Source organism: Podarcis melisellensis, assembly GCF_964234715.1.
Source record: "Podarcis melisellensis genome assembly, chromosome: 16".
Taxonomy (NCBI): domain Eukaryota; kingdom Metazoa; phylum Chordata; class Lepidosauria; order Squamata; family Lacertidae; genus Podarcis; species Podarcis melisellensis.
In genome coordinates this window covers 11,895,882-11,911,708 of record NC_138533.1, presented here as the reverse complement: position 1 = coordinate 11,911,708, position 15,827 = coordinate 11,895,882, and the positions used below count along the sequence as shown (strand labels likewise).

Below are 15,827 nucleotides of genomic sequence, written 5' to 3'. Positions count from 1 at the left end.
GGTGTTTGATGAGCTGCTTTGGCTGGGCAGGAGGAGCGTGAGTTTTCCCAGGCCTTGCTGGAGACAAAGGCCATGATGGAGGGACAGCTGGAGGCTGCTCGTGCCCGGGGGAAGCACCTGAGCCAGCTGGAGAAGGAGAAGTTGCACCTGCAAAGCTACCTGAACGAGGCCCAAGAGGTGAGAGACCCAGGGGAAGCTGCTCCATATGGGCAAATGGAGCAATGCCCCCCCCCAACTTTCAACCACCCTGTGGAATGCCCTCCCATCAGATGTCAAGGAAATAAACAACTACCGTATTTTTCCGTCTATAAGACGTCCCCATGTATGAGACCCTCCACCTCATTTTGGGGGACTCAATTTTAAGATAATTAGGGGAGATAGCCCAAAGTTATTGAGCTTCTCCCCCCATGCATTTGTGGGCAGGAAACACTCCCTAGATCGTTTCCCATGCGCAGCACTGCTTCTCCCCCCCATGCCACTATCCATGTATTGGATGACCCCAGTTTTTTGACACGATTTTTGAGTCAAAAAACCTCGTCTAATACACAGAAAAATACGGTATCTGACTTTTAGAAGACGTCTGAAGGCAACCCTGTATCGGGAATTTTTTTATGTCTAATGTTTTACAGTTTTTTTATGTGCTGTAAGCAGGCCAGAGGGGCTGTGGAAATGCAGCCAGATGGGTGGGGTATAAATAATAAGATTATTATTATTTCGCTCTGCCCTCAGTCATCTTCCACCTGCTTGCCTTCTTGCTTACATCCAGTCTGGAGGGTGGCACTGCCTGTCAGCGTCCTCCTCCTTAATTTCAGTGTTGCTGTTGTTCTTGCTGCTAATTGAAACTGCACACCGCCCTCCATCCGTAGATCTCAGGGCGGTTCACAGCATAAAACCTTGTGTTGCCCCTTGTGGAACTCAGCAGGGAGGACTAAACTAAAATGCACCAAATGTCATAACTTTTCCTCGTGGGGATGTCACTCGGTCTCCTTGATCATTTTTTGTTGCCCTTTCCTGAACCTTTTCCAAATCTTTCTGGTGAGGTGACCGGAACTGCAACATGAAATTTAACAATGAATTGATATCCATGAAATACAGTGGTGCCTCGCAAGACGAAATTAATCCGTTCCGTGAGGCTCTTCGTATAGCAGTTTTTTCGTCTTGCGAAGCAAGCCCATTGACAGCTTAGCGGATTAGCGCTATTAGCGGTTTAGCGGCTTTTAGCGATCAGCTGTTTAGCGGCTTATCAGCGGATCAGCTGATAAGCAGCTTAGCGGCTTAGGAAAAGGGGGGGAAAGGGGGGGAACCCGCAGGAACTCGCAAGACATTTTCATCTTGTGAAGCAAGCCCATAGGGAAATTTGTTTTGCGAAGCGCCTCCAAAACGGAAAACCCTTTCGTCTAGCGGGTTTTCCGTCTTGCGAGGCGTTCGTCTTGCGGGGCACCACTGTACTGTACAGCACCATGAAATTTAAGCATAGACTCTGTACACAGGAACGGGACCAGCTCTACCAGCAGACAGAGGAGCTTCTAAGAGAAAACGTGGCTCTTGAGAGGCAGCTGAGGCGAAGTTTAGCGGAGCCCATCAACATTCTCCGTGCGGAAGAACTAGAAGGTGGCTGGGCCCCAGGTGGTGAGTGTCGCCTTGCCTTTCCATTTTCTAGCAAGATCCTCAGAGTCCTTCTAGAGGCAGAAATGTATTCCCCCCTTCATCTGCTTCTGTAGGTCCTTCTGAAAGGCCTATTCTCTTGAGTGATGAGGTGAAAGAGGACATCGGAAGGTTGCTGACCCTAGAGAGGGAGAACCAGGATCTGCGCAGGAGGCTTCAGCAGGCCCTGGAGGATCCCAGCAAGTCTAGGAGTTTGGAACCAAAGAACGCAGTCCTTGATGGAGAGGTATTTATTTAGAGCATTTGGTACCCTGCTCTTCAGCCGAAAAGCCTCCCAGAGCACCGTACCTATAATCAACTAAAAGAAAACGGTCCCTGCTCCTTCAGAAAGCTCCTCCTGTCCCTAGAGGACATGACATTTAACCCCAGACACATTGACAGTTTCCTCTTCTCTCTGATAATTTGGACAGCCAACATCCTGAACGCGTTGTTTCCTGGGAAGTTGATGCAAATCAATAGCAGTGGTCTTCCACTGACAGAGACATAAGTACAGAAGGTGCCATAGCAGAAAAGTCCCTGCCCATCAACTGAGTTTCTGATAAAAGAGGCCCACAAAATGGGACCTCCCCTAGCTGATCTTCAGGCATGGTGGGGCAAGGGGGGTGGAATATGGGGAGAGTTGTTTCTTAAAGGCAGGAATGGGGAGAAGTGGGGGACAATTTCCGGGTAGCACACTAATAGGGGTTGCCATTGCAGCTCTCATGGGCACTGATATGCCCTCCAGTATCTCAGAAATACACAATGCACAATAGACTGTTTGCTGTTCCTGCTCAGTTCCTGTGTGCACCAGCTTGGCCTCTCATAAAAAAACCAGAGCTGCCACTTTGTGCTGTGCCGCACCTTAACGGCAGTCGTTTTGTGGCAGGCACCCATGGCCCTTTAGCAAAATGCCAAGTGTGCCCACTGGCCCGAAATGGTTGGCAGTCTCACTGTGCTAATAACTTCTGTCCTTTTATGTGCCCTGTCTAGCTAAAAGCGCTGCAAAGCGAGGTGCGGTCAGAGGCAAGCGAGCAGGCCTCAGACCCTGGAGAACATTTGCCAGAAGCCCAGAAGCGGCGAGAGAGCGAGACCTTGACCCCAGAAAGGCAGGAAAGCCAGGGCCCGAAGCAAGAGACCGAGGCTCTGGTGTCAGGGACGGAGGCGGCCTTGTTGGAAGCTCGGACTTCTCTGAGGGAGGCTGAAAAGCTGCAGGAAGCGGAGTCCCAGCGCGCGTCGGGCTTGGAAGAGCGGCTGAGGAGCCTGCAGGAGGCCCACGCCGACCTCCTGGAGAAGCGAGAGCGAGAGCGTGAGGGGTGGCGCTCAGAGACGGAGCGCCTGGTGGAGGAGGCCCAGGCCCTGGAGCGGGAGCAGGAAGCGCTGCGGGCCGGATCCCAGGCCTTGCAGGCCGCAGCCACCCAAGCCGAGCTGGAGCTGAGGGAAGCCCGGCAGAGCCTCCAAGGCGAGCGGCTGCAGGGGACCCAGCTGGCCCAGAAGGCCCGGCAGGCGGAGGAGGAGCTGGGCGAGGCCCGGCGGGAGCTGGAGGCCCTGCAGCGCAGCCTGGAGCAGCACAAGGTGACTCTGGCTCAGGCGGAGGCCGAGAAGGCGGCTCTGGAGGAAATGCTGAGCCAGGCCGAGAACCTGCGGCGGCAGCTGGAGAAAGACAGCCGGCGCCTCCAAGCCCAGGCTCAGGCCCAGGAGGAGGCCCTGGCGGCTCAGAGCCTGCGCCTCGTCCACCTCGAGGCCCAGAGCCGGCAGCAGGCGGCGGAGGTCAGCAGTCTGAGGGAGGCTGCCCAGCGCTTTGGGGAGCTGGAGCAGAAGGAAGCAAACCTGAGGAAGGAAATGGACACCAAGCAAAAGGCTTCAGCCCTCCTGGAGGAGGTAAAAGAGAAACTGGATATGTTTTGTGGGTCAAGCAAGTATGAACATAAGAGCTGGGATCAAGCCTGTCCCTGAGACTCCTTAAAGAAAAGTTAAAGGGACAGGTGTAAATGCCGTAAGTAAGTTAGTATCGTATTTTTCATTCTATAAGATGCACCAGACCACAAGATGCACCTAGTTTTTGGAGGAGGAAAACAAGAAGAAAAAAATTCTGAATCTCAGAAGCCAAAACAGCAAGAGGGATCGCTGCAAAGTGAAAGCAGCAATCCCTCTTGCTGTTCTGGCTTCTGGGATAGCTGCGCAGCCTGCATTCGCTCCATAAGACGCACATACATTTCCCCTTACTTTTTAGGAGGGAAAAAGTGAGCAAAAAATAAGGTAAGTAAGTAAAAGACAACAAATCTCTGCCCCACCAGGCTGCCTTTTAAGTACCCCACAATATCCAGGAGTAACACTTGGTCTGAGGCCCTGTGAAAATATTAAAATGGCAGCTCCCAGACTTCCACTGAGAACATTCTGGTGCTTGCCTCTGCCACCAATGGTCACAACCACACAACAAATGGCTCCCCTCCCCTCTAGAATCTTGGAAACTGTGTTTTACCCTCAAAAAGCCACAATTCCCAGGACTCATAACAAACTACAGTTCCCAGGATTCTTTAGGACAAAGGCATGCATGTTAAAAGTGGCATAACAGTGCTTTAAATGGATGGTGTGTAACCCTGGTCAGTCATGTTCCCTGCTACGGTGAGATTATTTCTCAATATGCATCTATTGATAGATGCAAGTTAGCACATGCAAACTGCATGGAGATCTGTGTGCTCCTCTTCTCTGACGATGTGTAAGTAGCCGCCTTATTGCTGTGCACACCATACACACAACATTTCTCCAAATTTCCCTGGCATTGTTTCCTGCCAGTTTAAAATACTTTGCTTGCATATGTTAAGTGTTTTATCGTTTGGCTTTGCCCGCTAGAGGGCACTACAGGACAAGAACAGCCGCAGAGGCTTTATAAAATAAAGCCAAGTAGATTAATTGTACCACTTTCTGGTGGACCACAGACTGAGCCTTTGCTTGTTGCTGATCCTTTTGCAAAATAATGTGGGCAAATAAGGCTGTGTTTACTGTGCGCTCGCTTTGCTTCCAGTCCTGGCTTTTTAATCTGTGTTCACACAGCTGTTGTCCAAAATGCATATGTATATCCTGCACTTTGTTATGAAATACCACGGCTTGACACATTGTTAAGAACATAGGTATGTGAGAAGAACCAGCTGGATCATGCCCATGGCCCATCTAGTCCAGCATCCTGTTCCCACAGTGGCCAACCAGACGGCTGTGGGAAACTCACAAGTGGGATCCAAGGACAAGAGTATTCTCCCCGCCTGCTGTTTCCAGCAACTGATATTGAAAAGCACCACTGCTTCTGACTGTAGAGGCACAGCATACACATCATTGGCTAGTAGCTATCGATAAATTGTCTTCTCTGCTAATTTGTCTAATCCTCTTTCAAGGCATCTAAATTAGTGGCCATCAGTGTCTCCTGTGGGAGTGAGTTCCGTATAACTATGAGCTGTCCTATTTCACAAACCAGCTTCACAACAATTTGGGTGGGTGGAACTCCACGCCCTTGTTCTCTGCGGCTAATCCAGGGTTCAGGGCCGGATTGAATAAACGTAATTGACAAAGTGAGGATGTTTTTTAGGCCTCAGTCCTAACCTCACTTGCCCCTAGCCCGTTTAATAATAATAACAGTAATGTTGATGTAGAAACTACAACATATTAAAATAACAATACATTTGAACCGTAGACATAAGGTGACAGGTATGCATTGTAAGGTATTGGTGAACAGTGCAAAGAAACTGCTTCAAAGATCCCAAACCCCCTCGATTTCTCACCCTTCAAATGATGCCAATTGTTGCAGGAGCTCCAGAGGGAGAAGGCAAAGGGGAAGGAGAGGGAAGCCGTCTTGGCTCAGCTGAAGGAGCAGCTGCTGAAGAAGGAAGAGAGCCCACAGGCTGGGATGCAAAGCAGGCAGCAGCACCACAGGTAGGTTACCGAGTGAGGGCACAATTTAAGCTAGGGTTTTCAGCTGCCCAGAATTCTTGGCATACCGGGCCAGAATTCTCCCAGCCAGTTTCTGAAGAGGACAGCTGTGGATTATCCCTTGTCTGAATAAGTGAAACTAGTATGCCTCATACGCTTCTCCCCATATGAACCGACCTGGACTCTGTGATGATCCTCTGAGGCCCTCTGGACAAGAGTGTGGCAACATGAGAATGGGCCTTTTCTGCAGTGGCTCCCTGCTTGTTGAAAAAAAAGCAGCAACAACAACAATAATAATAATAATAATTAATGCAGAGTGCCTTCTAGATGTTTTGGACTAAAACTCCCATTATCCCTAGCTATTGGCTGTCCTGAGTGGGCTGAAGGGAATTTTGGACTACAACTTCCAACATCTCTGGCTATTGGCCATGCTGGCTGGGGACGATGGGAAATGTATAGTATACCCCATGTCTGGAGGGTACCATGTTGGCAAGCCCTGGGACTAATGTATGTTTCCTGTCTTCCTGGCATTATAGTGAGAAAAACCAAAAGAGACCTACTAATGGGAAGAAGATGGAACTGGAGGAGGAAAACAGCGCACTCAAGAGGCAGCTTGAGGAACTGCGTGCCCTCAGTCAGCAACACATAAACAACCATCAGGTGAGAACTTGCAAAGGTGTCCTTTCCTCAGGGCACTTCTGGGCTCATGCCCAGCAACAGAATGAGGTGGTAGTGTCCTGAGTTTAGAAGCGTAGACTGTAGCACCGCAAGAGGGGAAAGCTACTTTTGAATATGTCTTCAATGCAGGTTAGCATTAAAAAAAATGTGAGCCTGCCACCTACAGTGTGAAGTGGTGCAATCTATTTTACCTCTTGTTACCACGTTATTTTGTCTCATGTGTAGCCTAGGCAAGGCTCATTCTAGGTTTGAGGGGGCCCTACAGCTGGGGTGAGGAATGGCAGTCCCAGGGGATAAATGTGGCCCTCCGGGCACCTATATTTGGCCCTCAGGGCTTTCCCTGTCTGCAACACCATCTCCTCAGCCGCATCCATTCTCCCAGGCCACACCCCTCACTGGCCTTATTTCATGACTTCCTTGAGTGCTTTTGCCTGGCTGGAATGTGTCCTTGAACTCTGATAATGCTTCTTAGCTTCCCTGGATGTGTGTGTGTGAGAGTGTGTAGAAACTAGCCTACTGTACAAAGGGAAATTTTACATTCATTGCTCGGCCCGCTTTTGCTCCTGGCCCCTCCCACCAAAGGCGTGTGGCCTTTAGAAGGTTGCCCAGAAGAGAATGTGGCCCTCAGGCTGAAAAGGTTTGCCCACCCTTACCCTAAGGAGAGACGGCATTCTGTGATTTTAGTGTGCTGGGTGGCTTGGAGCTACCATTTCAATATCCCACAATGCCCTTGTCATGGGATCATTGTAGGAAATTGAAATGATACACAGCTGCCAAGTTCAGATAGTCTACCTGGGGGCAATTGATGGCCCAGTTATGGAGCCCTGGCAGCTCCTGAAGATGTTGTGTGTGGGTATCGGCTGGGCCTGAGCCCAGGCCTCGACCACTGCAGTGCAATTCCCCTCAGGCACAGAGGTTGGTGTTCCCCAAAACTAGACTTTTGTTTTCTCTCCCCAGGCAAAGAGTGGCTTTATTGTTCCTTTGGAGGAGCCGTCTGTGACCCAGGAGGGACAGAGTGAACATAACCCAGACTTGTTGCCACTCCAGGCTAATGCCAGAAACGAGGCCCTGAGTGCGAGACTCATTGAAGTGGAACGCAAGGTGAGCAGACGGCTACGACGGGAGTTGTGGTACAAAACCTCTGCAGGGCCCCAGATCAGTGAAGTTCTGGTCCTGGTCCAGTGCTATATGTCTTTGCGGAGATCACCTCCCCAGCCAGCTGTGGAAGGCCTTCCAACTTTGCAACCCCATACCAATTTCACCCGGGTGCTGCCTTTACAGAACGCCGTTCTGCAGGCCGAGAAATTGGCGCTAACCGAGCGTCTCGCCCAGCTGGACTCGCAAGTCAGCAGCCTGCAGGTGGCGCTGCTGGGGCTGCGGGGCCAAAGCTCCGATGCGAAGGAGGAAAGCGGGAGGTGGCAGGCTCAGAACAGCGAGCTGCAGGTAAGCACCCCTGCCTCTTCTGCCCCTGGGATGGGAGCCGATTCCTGGGAACACGGATCCAGGTCTTCCCACCTTCTCAAGTCCATGGAGCACAGGAGGACCCTTGACTTATATATTACACACCTAGTAGATGCTGCTGTCTGTGGTATAATTTCTGCTGCAAAGATCTCAGAAGCTCCCGCTGTAGTAACTTGGAGCGGGGCTTTTAGGGTGGCTGCCTTGGTTCTGTGGAATAGCATCCCTGTTGTGATAAAACAGGTAAGGCACTACCTGCACTTTCTGTAAGCAACTGAATACAATTTGGTTCCAACAGGCTTTCCCAGTGGAATAAATGGGTCTTCACCACAAGCGTCTACTTAGACAGGGTTTTGTTCTGAATGTATTCGCTTTTTTGCATTTTAAATTGTTCTTAATTACTTCATGTGAAAGTTGGTGTGAGCCAGTTGTTTAGAAGACGATTAAAAAATCAATGGTAATAAGACACCACCCCTGTCTTCAAGCGGAGGAAGATTCCAGGGGGACCAGGTGCTTACCCAGGGTTTGTATTTCCTTTGGAATTATGTATATTGGATACATATCTTTATTATATATGGTTTATTTACACATATATACAGCATGAGCCTACGAAGGAGGGGCTCAAAGCATTAACACCTGAGAAAGTCTTGCTTCTCCCATAGCCACAGGCTTGGATTCAAGCAGAAAATCCAACATGTCTTTCACTCTCAGGCTAAAAGGAGGAGTGGGGTATGAATATAATAAAAGCTAAAAGCAAAAGAGAAGAAATAAGATTAAATTGACTTTCAACTATCCATTTGTCAGTTGTAACTGAAAGCGTCTCCATGAGAATCCCGAATGGCATCCTGTTCTTCCTCCCTCTGCTAGCTGATGGGGCAAACTGTAGTTCCTATGATTCTTTGGGGAGGGAAATGTGCTTTAAATGTATGTTGTGTAAGTAGCCTAAGGTTGCTATTCTATATATACCGTATTTTTCGCCCTATAGGACGCACTTTTTCCCCTCCAAAAATGAAGGGGAAATGTCTGTGCGTCCTATGGGGCGAATGCAGGCTTTCCCGGGCTTCCCGCAGCTCTGCGCCACCCTCCGGATCCTGGCACGAAGCCGTGCGGGGCTCCGGAGGGTGGCACAGAGCTGCCTGCGCTCCCGGGCTTCCTGCAGCTCTGCGCCACCCTCCGGATCCCGGTGCGAAGTCGCACGGGTCTCCGGAGGGTGGCGCAGAGCTGCCTGCATTCCGAAGCCTGGTGCGCGCTGAAGAGCGCGCCTGGGCTTCGCGCACCTCTCCGCAAGCCTGGGGAGACCAGCGCGGCTCCCTAGGCTTGTGGATAGCAGGCTGTTCTTTATTTCCCCCCCAAAAAAATTTAGGTGTGTCCTATGGGGCGGTGCATCCTATGGGGCGAAAAATACAGTACTTAACAGAGAGTGAATCAGCTGAATTTTCTTGTATAAGCAATTGTCATTGGATTGATTAAATCTCCCTGCCCCAAGGAGCTTACAATGTGTCTGTCTCTCTCTCTCTCTCATATATCCCTGTTGCAATCCTGGCAGGTGGAGGCAGCATCTCTGCGTTCCCAGAAGACGCTACTGGAATCCCAGCTTCTGGAGCTGCGGCAGAGGCTGTCTGTCCTGGAGGCAGAAGCCCGGGGTGCCCAGCAGGAGAGGGAGGAGTGGCGGGGGCGCTATGATGCCCTCCTGCGTGATCACGACCGCCTGACGGTGCTGCACGAGAGGCAGGGATCTGACCTGGAGGGGTTGCTGGGAAAACATGCCAGCCTCAAGGGGGCGCTGCGTAGCCTGGAGCAGGAACACCGTGACCTGCAGGGCAGGTAAATCTGGGACAGAGAATCTGTAAGTTATTGGTGGGGGGCGGTCTATTTCTATTTATTTTTCTATTACATTTATATCCCACCTTTCATCCAAGGAGTTTGAGGTGATGTATGTGGTCCTTGCTCTCCCCATTTTATCCTCACCACAGCCCTGTGAGGCAGGTTAGGGCCAGTGATAGGCGAAAAGTGGATTGAACTATGTGACTTTTACCTCCATATAGTCAGCTATATTCTAGATGTGCCAATTTATCACAGTTTGAGGAGACGTTCCAGCTGGGGGAATGTCCTTGAGGAGGGGGTGGAGCAATGCTGGAGTGTGGCTTGTGTAGAGTCCTGAGGGCCAGGTACAGATGTCTGGAGGGCCGCATGGGGCCCCTGGTCCTGAAGTTCCTCATCCTTGCTCTAAACCACAGGCAACACTACGTGTTCATTATATTTATAACCTATCATTATGAATAACAGGTAGCCACTGATAGCCTTATCCTCCATGAATTTGTCTAATCCCCTGAGAACAGAGATAGAGAACCTGTTGGATTCCCATCAGCCCCCTTCAGCCAGCAGGGGATGATGGGAGTTGTAGTCCTAACAGCATCTGGAGGGCCACAGATTCCCCTGATCCCTGGCTTAGGAGAACGTGAGAGAACGATTTCTTTGGAACCAGAGTGCTGAGCAGAAATAACAAGAAGCAACATAACCTCCTGTGGTTTTTCATTTTGTGGGGAGCACAAGGCCTTTTCCTAAACATTCTGTCAAACCCAGCCTTCTCCTCACACAGGCACAGCGAGCTGCTGGGGCAGAAAACTGGCCTTGAGCAGCGGGAGGAAGCACTTCGGGGGCAAAAGGAGCGGCTGGAGGAAGCTGAGCGACAGCACCGGGAGCTGGCAGCACTGCATGGCCACCTCAAGGAGGAGCATGAGCGGTAAGGAGGGTGTGTCTGCCAGGGATGGAGGTGGGAGCCAGCCCTTGTGGGCACGCCCCAAACCTGCCGATATGTATTATGTAGCGGTGGACAACTGGATCTGGCTGGCAGGCCAAGCTCTTTCCCCCTTCACCCTCATTGGCCAAGTGTAGCCACCCACCTTTCAATTGCCGAATCTCCCAATGTCCTCCGGTGACCTGTTTGACCACCATCTTTTATTTACACCTGCGCAGTACTGAGGAAATGGGGTGAGCTTGGCACTAGGGCACTATCAGTCATTGCAGTTTATTTATGGAGAATAGCACTGGGGTAGAGGTTAGGCATGGGGCAGGGGACTTTTTCAGCTTGAGGACCGCATTTCCTGCTGGAGACCTTTCTGAGGGCCTTATTCCAGTGGCGGGCAGGGCAGCAGCAAAAGTGGGCGGGGCAATGGATGTAAATTTTACTGTTACTTTCTCACATTCCTTTTTGTCTTCCATCTAGGAGAGACAGGAGCATTATTAGAGTTCAAGGACACATTCCAGGCAGGCAAAAACACTCATGGAAGGTGGGAAGCGGGGCCAGCACAGGCCGTGGCCTGGGGAGAGTTCCAAGGGCCAGATAGAGAGGCCTGGGTGGCCACATTTGGCCCCCAGACCTGAGTTTCCCCACCACTGGATAGGCCAAGGGGACAAGGACCTCCTTTGTACACGGCACGCGCTCTGTGACACTCCCAGCCATCTACTCTGGGATAGCTCAGTTGGTAGAGCATGAGACTCAATCTCAGGGTGGTGGGTTCAAGCCCCACGTAGGGCAAAAGAGTCCTTCATTGCAGGGGGTTGGACTAGATGACCCTTGGGGTCTCTTCTAACTCTACAATTGCATGATTCTATGATTCCCCAGGGTGAAGCAGGCATTGGGCCAGACAGAACGTGAACGGGATGACCTCCAGGGAGAGCTCCAAGGAATGAAGAACCGGGTGACCAGCCTACAGCTGGAGCATGCGAGGCTGGAGGCTGAGAGCAACGCCCTGAAGGAGCAGAACCAGCAACTGGACACAGCGCTAGGGCGCCTGAGCACCCAGTGTGAAGTAAGGATTCACTCCCCATCCCCTTATACATCACACACATCTTCTGGCCTAGTCCATGTCTGCAGCAGATCAAGTGGGAAAGCTGTTTGTTGGCTCTAACCACTGAGAATGCTGGTTATAATATGTGGGAATACCTTTTGCTACTTTCACGTGAAGCAGGCATATGTTGCAGCCAGCATCTTCTTAAAAAGAGGCAATCCCCCAATGTCTTACCCACAGGAGGGAATGCCTCTATTCCAAAGTAGTTCATTCTCTGCATTTGGACACCTCTTAGATCATAACCAAATCTCAAATGATGGTTTCTGAAATCAAGGAACAGGTTTTCCTGTGTTTGGATACAGCTGGGTGGGTGCCATTTTGAATCAAGATGGAGGACTGAACCTTTCAAAACTTCACTGATTTAGGGGTTTCTTAGAATTCCCAGTGTGGGTGGGGCTGGGGCAAACGTGGGTGGACTAATGGACGGGGCTATTGCCCTTTGTACAGTAGCCTCAATTCCAGCCATGCAGAAGTCAGCAGTTTCTACAGCCACCCATCTCTCCAGCCTCCGTGCAGATAGGCAAGCAAGAAGCATTGTCACAGTGCAAGAGCACATTCCAGGCAGACAAAAATGAAACTGAGGAAGGAGCAGAACAGAACCAGCAAGGGGGGTGGCCTGCAGAGTGGGCGTGGACTAGCAGGGGCAGGCTTTGGTCTTTCAAATTCAAGGCCAAAATTCGGCACCCCCATTGCCTTCCATTCTGCCCAGTTAACTATGTCATAGTTGCAATGCCCTGCAACGCCCCCTGGGTTCAGCGCCCAGTGCAGTGGAACTGGTCACACTGCCCTAAATTTGCCTCTGGGCCTAGTTGCAAGGGGTCTGGATGGCCACATGAAATTGCATGTGTCTGAATATTTAGGTTTTTGAGGGCTTACATCCAATATGGATACTGCTAATAAAGACATGGGATGAGGGTGGCGCTGTGGGTTAAACCAGAGAGCCTAGGACTTGCCGATCAGAAGGTTGGCGGTTTGAATCCCCACGACGGGGTGAGTTCCCGTTGCTCAGTCCCAGCTCCTGCCAACCTAGCAGTTCGAAAGCACATCAAAGTGCAAGTAGATAAATAGATACTGCTCCAGCGGGAAGGTAAACAGCGTTTCCGTGCGCTGCTCTAGTTTGCCAGAAGCGGCTTAGTCATGCTGGCCACATGACCCGGAAGCTGTCTGCGGACAAACGCCGGCTCCCTCGACCAATAAAGCGAGATGAGCTCTGCAACCCGAGTCGGTCACAACTGGACCTAATGGTCAGGGGTCCCTTTACCTTAATAAAGACATGGAGAGAAGGAGAGGACATGTTCACACCTCAATAGTGTAGAAACCCCCCACATTGTCATCGCATGGTGCGCTCCTGCATCACATCATTCCTAGCTGAGGCAAGGAAATTGTATGGCGTGCTGACATCACGACAAAGGTGAGCATCCTCACACATGACAGGAGAGAAGGGGAGCCCTGAATGCAGCGGTTCCCTTTTCAGCAGAATCCCTGTGCCAGCGTAGCAAGTTGAGTCAGCTTGTGGAGTTGGGAGCATGCGGGGTGTCGTGCATTGTGTGTTTGTTAACAGGTGGGTGTTAATTCCACCCGTTAATGGGACACTCTTTCTCCCCGCCTCCCACAACCCGTAGCTGCTGGCCCAGCTGAAAGGGAACCAGGAGGAGGAGAACCGACACCTTCTTCAAGAGATTCAGGTGCTAAGCAGGGAGAACAGACGCCTGCTGGAGCACAGCATGGAGAGCCGGGAGCATTTCCAAGAGGAGCAGCGCCAGTACCTGTGAGTGGGAGACAACCCACCTGTGAAACAAGTAGAGACAGATGCTAAGTAGAATAAATAAATTGTAGCTGATTGATTGATGTATGAATGAAATCTGTGGGGAACCTCTTGCCCACAGGCCGAATTAATGCATGACACTAAAACAAGTGGAAATAGACCTAAAGCTACGGTAGTTATTGATTAAAGGAATAGTAGCTGATCAGTTGATGAATAAATTCAATCTGCCAAGCAGGCATGGGAAACCAATAGGCCAATGGCCAGATTTGGCCCACCAGGGGTCCTGATTTAGTCCACAAGACCATTTTCCTCCACGTTTGTCATTTAAAAGTGTCGCTGCAAAAGAACAGCCCTTAGAGTTGTTCCTGATTGTTTCTTTGCAAGTGGGGGTTGCCCTTCAGTGCTGATTAAATTGAGTGCCAGATGCAAGTGTGTGACATCGGGTAGCTGATAGCTGTGTGGCTCTAGCAGATGCCTGCACATCCAAGACAAGAACTCCATAAGGGCCTCCTCTGATGTTTTCTGCGCTGTCCTGAACACCTCCAGCATGCTCTGCAGCCTGGAGGACCTTGGCATTAAATCCCACTCGGTTTCCTCCTTAGAGACAAACTGGGCGAGCTGCGTCGGGAGAAGCAGAAGCTGGTGGAGAAGATCATGGACCAGTACCGGGTGCTGGAGCCAGCACTTCCTCGTGGCAAGTACGTCCAAGAATAATTTGGCAACTTGTAGTCCCCGGGGTCTTCATAAGAACCCTTAATGCATCAGCCCCCTCCAGCACAGCTAATGGTCAGGCATGATGGCAGTTCTATCAGCATCTGGAGGGATTGACAGGTTCCCCAATCTTCTGTTCTAAATCCTAGTGTTACACAAATTTTTAAGGTGCACACATAGCGGACACCCCCCCATCCCACATACAGAAAATGAATCCTTCACCCTTCAAAAATTAGGAAATATTTCCGGGGGAAATAGATACTTTATTTAAGCCATCTTGACTCTTAATGAACCCAAATATTTTCTATGGAGTAGAAGGAAGTATCTTGGAAAAACATTTCCCAATAGTTCTTTTCACTTAAAAATCCTACAAATCCTTCAAATAGATAAACTTATCACTAGAATGGGTAGGCCTGTGGCAATGGATTCAAGAACTGAGATATTTACCATTTCAAAAGAATGGGCTGGGCTGGCTAGGAAAAGGCAATCAGCAAGCATTATCAGGTGTCTTGACAGACAGGAGACAAGTGACACAAATTTCTTTTGTAGACCCGCCTCTTTCTATGACACTCGTATGATGCTTTTGAGTGGTTTTAGGCTGAGGGTTGGGTAATTTCTAACGTCTTTAAAAGTTGCCACATACTTTGTTCTGGATTCTCGCCTCCTTTCAAGGCAGGGTGGTGGGGGGGACTCTATTTCAACAGAAAATAAAGATCAGCCTTGCATTTTTCAGTTGGTTCTTGCCTCTACTCTTTCTTCTCTGACCTACAATGATACTGGGTCCCTTGATGGGGAGTTGGGCTGTAAAAGCTAACCCCAATGTTTTCTTGTATCACTAGCAGAGCTTGTGACAAGCATGCTCCAGTTGGCTAATTCTTCACCCTCCCAACATGTACCAGATTAAAACAGGGCCATTCTTTATACTCTCTTATTCTAAGGATAATCTTGTGGAGCTCTGATACAGCTTCTGATGATGCCAGAGATAATATAGCTATCATGACTAGTAGACGTAGCTGTATTTTAAAGTCATCCAGTAAATGTCACTTACCACTTCTTGAGAGAGCCAGTTCCGTAGTCCAGGGATGCACTGAGTGTAGAAGGTCCTTCCTGTTAACTGTCCAGAACACCCCATCATTTAGCTTCCCTTTTCCTTTCCTCTTCGCAACTCTTTCATCTCACCCGCTTTTTACCTCACAGGAAGAGTAACTGGATTGCTGAGAAAATACGGAAACTGGTGAAACACCGACGGGAAGCCCCCCATGAGCAGCTGCGCCCCATGGCTGAGGGGGCCGGGAGCAGCGAGAGCCTAACAGGGCAGGAAGGACGTGGGCCTGATGGGACAGGTGAAGGAAGGGAGGAGAAAGCCGTGGCAGGGGCAGTGGAGAGGTTTTCACTCTTGGCTTTCCCTAGTATATTGGAAGGCATGGGGGCAGAAGTGGTGGCTCTCTGGAACCAGGGAGGGGGAACCTCAGTCCCAGGGGCCAAACACAGCCCTCCAGGCCTCTCTGTCTGGCTCTCAACAACTCTCTCCAGGCCACAACCCTCCTTGAATGGTTTTGCCTGGCTGGAATGTATCCTTGAACTCTGATAAGGCTTACTGCTTGCCTGGCTGGAGGACACAGAAGGGTGTGTGGATGTGTGTGTGTGTGTGTGTGTAAAGCAACCTAATGTATTAAAGGAAGATTGACATCTATTGCTCTCCCCACTTTTGATTTTGGCCCCAAACACCACTGGCATGACCCCCACCACTCCAAACAGGTTGCTGGAAGGGAATACAGCCTTCAGGCTGAAAAAGATCTCCC

The 15,827-nt window shown here is 50.3% G+C and overlaps 1 protein-coding gene across 3 annotated transcripts in view; it reads left to right on the top strand.

Moving 5' to 3' along the window:
* CCDC88B (coiled-coil domain containing 88B) overlaps positions 1 to 15,827 on the top strand; it is a 31,794-nt gene that overhangs the window by 13,654 nt on the left and 2,313 nt on the right. For 2 of the 3 annotated variants that reach the window (XM_081891309.1, XM_081891311.1), the window contains 14 exons: positions 31 to 177; positions 1,491 to 1,629; positions 1,722 to 1,891; positions 2,635 to 3,522; positions 5,441 to 5,565; positions 6,099 to 6,222; positions 7,198 to 7,341; positions 7,522 to 7,683; positions 9,245 to 9,522; positions 10,298 to 10,441; positions 11,324 to 11,510; positions 13,172 to 13,317; positions 13,917 to 14,012; positions 15,223 to 15,368. In XM_081891309.1, coding sequence (XP_081747435.1) covers positions 31 to 177; positions 1,491 to 1,629; positions 1,722 to 1,891; positions 2,635 to 3,522; positions 5,441 to 5,565; positions 6,099 to 6,222; positions 7,198 to 7,341; positions 7,522 to 7,683; positions 9,245 to 9,522; positions 10,298 to 10,441; positions 11,324 to 11,510; positions 13,172 to 13,317; positions 13,917 to 14,012; positions 15,223 to 15,368 — 2,896 coding nt within the window. The remainder of the gene's footprint in view (positions 1 to 30; positions 178 to 1,490; positions 1,630 to 1,721; positions 1,892 to 2,634; positions 3,523 to 5,440; positions 5,566 to 6,098; positions 6,223 to 7,197; positions 7,342 to 7,521; positions 7,684 to 9,244; positions 9,523 to 10,297; positions 10,442 to 11,323; positions 11,511 to 13,171; positions 13,318 to 13,916; positions 14,013 to 15,222; positions 15,369 to 15,827) is intronic. The other variant, XM_081891310.1, reaches the window with a different exon arrangement.